The sequence below is a fragment of the Cervus elaphus genome, chromosome 33 (assembly GCF_910594005.1).
Source record: "Cervus elaphus chromosome 33, mCerEla1.1, whole genome shotgun sequence".
Classification (NCBI taxonomy): Eukaryota; Metazoa; Chordata; class Mammalia; order Artiodactyla; family Cervidae; genus Cervus; species Cervus elaphus.
Window position 1 is genome coordinate 71,531,482 of NC_057847.1, and position 3,588 is coordinate 71,535,069.

General features: G+C 63.5%; 1 protein-coding gene across 1 annotated transcript; it reads right to left on the reverse strand.

Moving 5' to 3' along the window:
• Nucleotides 1-753: 753 nt before the first annotated feature.
• On the reverse strand, nucleotides 754-3,094 carry C1QL2 (complement C1q like 2). The gene is made up of 2 exons (XM_043894451.1): nucleotides 2,288-3,094; nucleotides 754-1,717 (listed from the first exon to the last, which is right to left on the reverse strand). Exons 1-2 carry the CDS (start codon nucleotides 2,969-2,971, stop codon nucleotides 1,538-1,540), a joined length of 864 nt encoding a protein of 287 aa, XP_043750386.1. The 5' UTR covers nucleotides 2,972-3,094; the 3' UTR covers nucleotides 754-1,537.
• Nucleotides 3,095-3,588: the final 494 nt, after the last annotated feature.

The following is a 3,588-nucleotide window of genomic DNA, read 5'->3' on the forward strand; positions in this document are numbered from 1 at the left end:
AGGTAGCATGCTCCAGGGTTTCCTCTGTGTACATATTCACATTTCTCTGCAAATAACTGGTCAAAATAAGCTCCGTAAATACTAACAGGTTGCTAACTAGTTATTTTGTAGATAACATACTGTTTATTGGAACTCAATAATCGAAAAACGGAACAAAAAAGTGAAAAAACAAAAACACAATGTGGAGTGTTTTCTTAACTTGTGTGTGTGTGTATGTGTGTGTGTGTGTGACAGTGAAGGGAAGGGAAGGACCAAACAAATGCAGTCAGGTTCAGAGCAGGTGCCCCACACCACCACACACACAGGAAGACCCCCAAAGGGGGGTGTCCCACCACTAAGGGGAGAGTCTATCTCATTTATCACACAGCTCTGGGTGAATTTAGGGAGTTGGATGGTCCATACAATTGCCTCAGTGTACCAGGCAATTGACTTGGAGATTATGGACCCAGCTAGTGTAAGCTGATAGACATGTGCTGAGTGCATTACATGCCCGAGTGGGTGTGTTTCCTCAGGGATTTCTCTACTGCCTTTTAGGAGATCTCAGAGATCATCTGATGGCAAATATCTCCTTCATCCCTCTTATTTTGCAGAAATGCCTCCTCTTCCCTTTCCTTCTCCAGAAACTCCTGGCCTCTGACTTCCTCCCACAAGGCTAGGATCCTGAAAATCCAAACTCCATCTCCTGTCACCCTCTAATTCTTCCTCCCGCCCTCCTCTGGTCCCCTAAATTCAAGGCTGCAGCCCAGCCCAGCGGAGACTCACCCTAAAGGGTGAGAGGCTACCCTCCCATCTCCCCACATCTTTTCACCCACCCAGGCAGCACAGACAAGGCAGTGGTTGGCAACCAGGGTAGAGATGGAGCTATTCAGGGCCCAGTTCCGGTCTTTATGTCAAGGTGAACATCCGGAGGCCCGGTCCCAGGACCAGGCTGACAGAGACATCAAGAGTCCATAGTCTAGAAACATAATTTAATGCATCGCGGTAGGTCTGAGGCGGGAGTGCGGTGTAGAGATGGGTTTTCTGATTGCTGGGATTCTGCTGAGGGTGGGATTTCAGCTGATGGACAGGGACATTTGCACAAGTATTTCAGGTCACAAAGAAGGACACCCCAGGGAGCTCCTGCTCGCTTTGGCCTACCTCGGTGGCCAGAGCTGGGGCCCTCAGTCTCAGGGCTCTCGGAGGAGGAGGGGGACTGGAAGCGCTCAGGCATCCCGCCGGGGCCTGTCCAGTCCAATCAGCTCTGCAAAGTCTGCGCTGCCGCCTCCCTGGCTGGGGTTTCAGTTTCACGCTCATTTCTCCACCTGGGCGTCCCGCTCTCCCGCCCCGGGTTGGGGCCAGGGACCAGGAGCACAGCCAGGAGCGTGGCAAGTCACAGACACACGGAGGTCGGAAGCGGGGCAGGAAGGACAGCGGGGGTGTGTCTTTTCCAACGATGTCAGGAAGTGTCACGAAGCGAGAGTGGTCCTCGCCAGGGAACAGAGCGCCCCCACGGGCATGGGGCGGCCTGAAGCCACCCCACCTCGCGCTCCCTGCCCCTCTAATCCGGGTACAAAAGAAAGCCCGAGAAGGTGCTGTACTTGTTGTTATTGCCTCCGTGCGCCTTTCCGCCGTCCAGCTTCACATACACCTCGTCCCCCGAATCAAGGTGTAGCACCACGCTGTTACTGGCGTAGTCGTAGTTCTGGTCGGCATCCTGCGCGATGGCGCTGGCCCGCACCTGGGGGCGAGCCGTCAGAGCTGGTGGGCCCGGATACTTCGGCCGTGGCCCTTGCCCGACCCCCCACGTGGCGTACCCCATGGCCGGCCTTCCGCCTGCCGCTCCAGGGTCCACGCTCCCACCCAGGCTCCACGCTCTCTCTCCACCTTAGCCAACCCCTTCCCGGCACCCCAGTCTCCGCAGTCGCCAAATCCGGGAAGAAGGGAGGCAGAGGGCTTCGGGGACGCTGACCCAGTGGGGAAGAGCGGGAACCAGGGGCCAGGGCCAAGAAGAAGGGAGACGGGAGGGCAGAGGGGGGAAAGGGGCGCACAGAATGAGGTCTCCAAGAACCCCACGGGGCTTCAGGCGGCTATGTAAATAGCAGGGGAGCGCAATTTGGGTAGTGGGGAACCCAACCTCCGGAGCTACCCGGTAAAGTGCGACCAGGACGCACTGGGAGACGAGATGCTGCGGTGCGCTCCCTCCCAATGGGGAGAAAGAGGCTGGGTTCCCAGGAGGTTGGGGCGCTGGGTGGGAACGAGGGTCCGCGGGGACTTGCGCGGGTGGAGGGGAAGCGGGGGTGTCACTGACCTGCCCGTTCTTGCAGAGGTCCGCCCACATGCTGGTGCCGTCGCCGCCGCGCATGAGGATGTGGTAGGTGAAGAAGTAGATGCCACGCACCTGGCAGCTGAACTTGCCCGTAGCAGGGTCGTAGTGATTGCCGAGATTGGTGACCACGTCGTCGAATTTGAGCACCTCGTAGCCTTCGTGGGGGCTCTTAAGACCCACATAGAAGGCGATCTTGGGACCGCTGAAGGCGGCGCTCAGCGCGCCAGTCACTTCGCCCTCAGAGTCACCGCCGCCCCCGGTTCCGCCACCCACCACCCCGACACCTCCGGCCGCGCCCGCCGTCAGCTGCAGGCCAGGCAGCCCGGGCCGCCCCGAGTCGCCCTTCTCCCCCGGGGGACCCCGGGGTCCAGGTGGGCCCGGCTCTCCCGGGGGTCCCCGCGGTCCCGGCTTGCCAGGTCGCCCCGGGTCGCCCTTGGGTCCCTGGATGAAAGGGGGCGGAGGGTTGACGCTCAAGTCCTGCATGACTTCCAGCGCGGCCGTGCTGGGTCCCGGCGGCGGAGCCTTGGCTCCCGCGGGCCCCCCTCCCGGGGCGGCGGTGTAGGGGTCGCAGATCATGCGGCAGGTGCCCATCATCTCGTAGTGCGCCGCGCCGGGGGGCGCCGCCTGCAGCAGCAACGGCACGGCGATAAGCAGCCCCAGCGCCATGGCCAGGAGCACGCCGACGGCCGCCAGGCAGGCGCGGCGCCGCCGCTGCCACAGCCGGGAGGCAGCCGCCACCAGCTCCTCCTTGCCGCCCGGGGAGGTAATGGTCGCGCGGCGCAGGCGGCCCCGCTCCCCGCGCTCGGGGGCGGACTCCGCGGGTCCCGGTCGCGCCCCCGACGTGGCGACCCCCTCCTCTGGGCGCGCAACTACTTCAGCGAGAGGCACCGCGGCCCAGGCGCCGGTGCCCACCGCGCTGGGACTGCTCAGGAGAGCCGCGGAGCCCAGCGCGCATGGCGGGGGGGCGCACAGGACGAGCCCGGCGCCCCGCGGCTCCCGGCGGCTGCGGCCGGGGAGCACCGGGTGGGAAGGCGGCGTCCCGCGAGGGCTCGGCCGCGCTGCCTCCTGCCCGACTCGGCTGGACTCCGCAGGGCTCAGCGCGCAGGGAGGGCGCTCGGGCTCCGCGGCGCGCTCTGCTCTGCTCTCCCGCTGCTCGCTGGCTGCCGCGCGGAGGGGGGACCCAGCTACCCTGACGTAAGGAGTCCGGGGCTGAGCGGCGGAGGCGGCGAGGAAGCAGCGCGCGCTGCCATCACTTGGGAGACGGCGCCCTCATGTCATCAGCC

Bases quoted from the DNA above. Each gene is read 5' to 3' on its own strand.
- C1QL2 (XM_043894451.1), bottom strand. From the start codon at position 2,971: ATGGCGCTGGGGCTGCTTATCGCCGTGCCGTTGCTGCTGCAGGCGGCG. The intron at 1,718-2,287 runs GTCAGTGACACC...GCTCGCCCCCAG, and splicing joins ACCTCTGCAAGAACGGGCAG to GTGCGGGCCAGCGCCATCGC.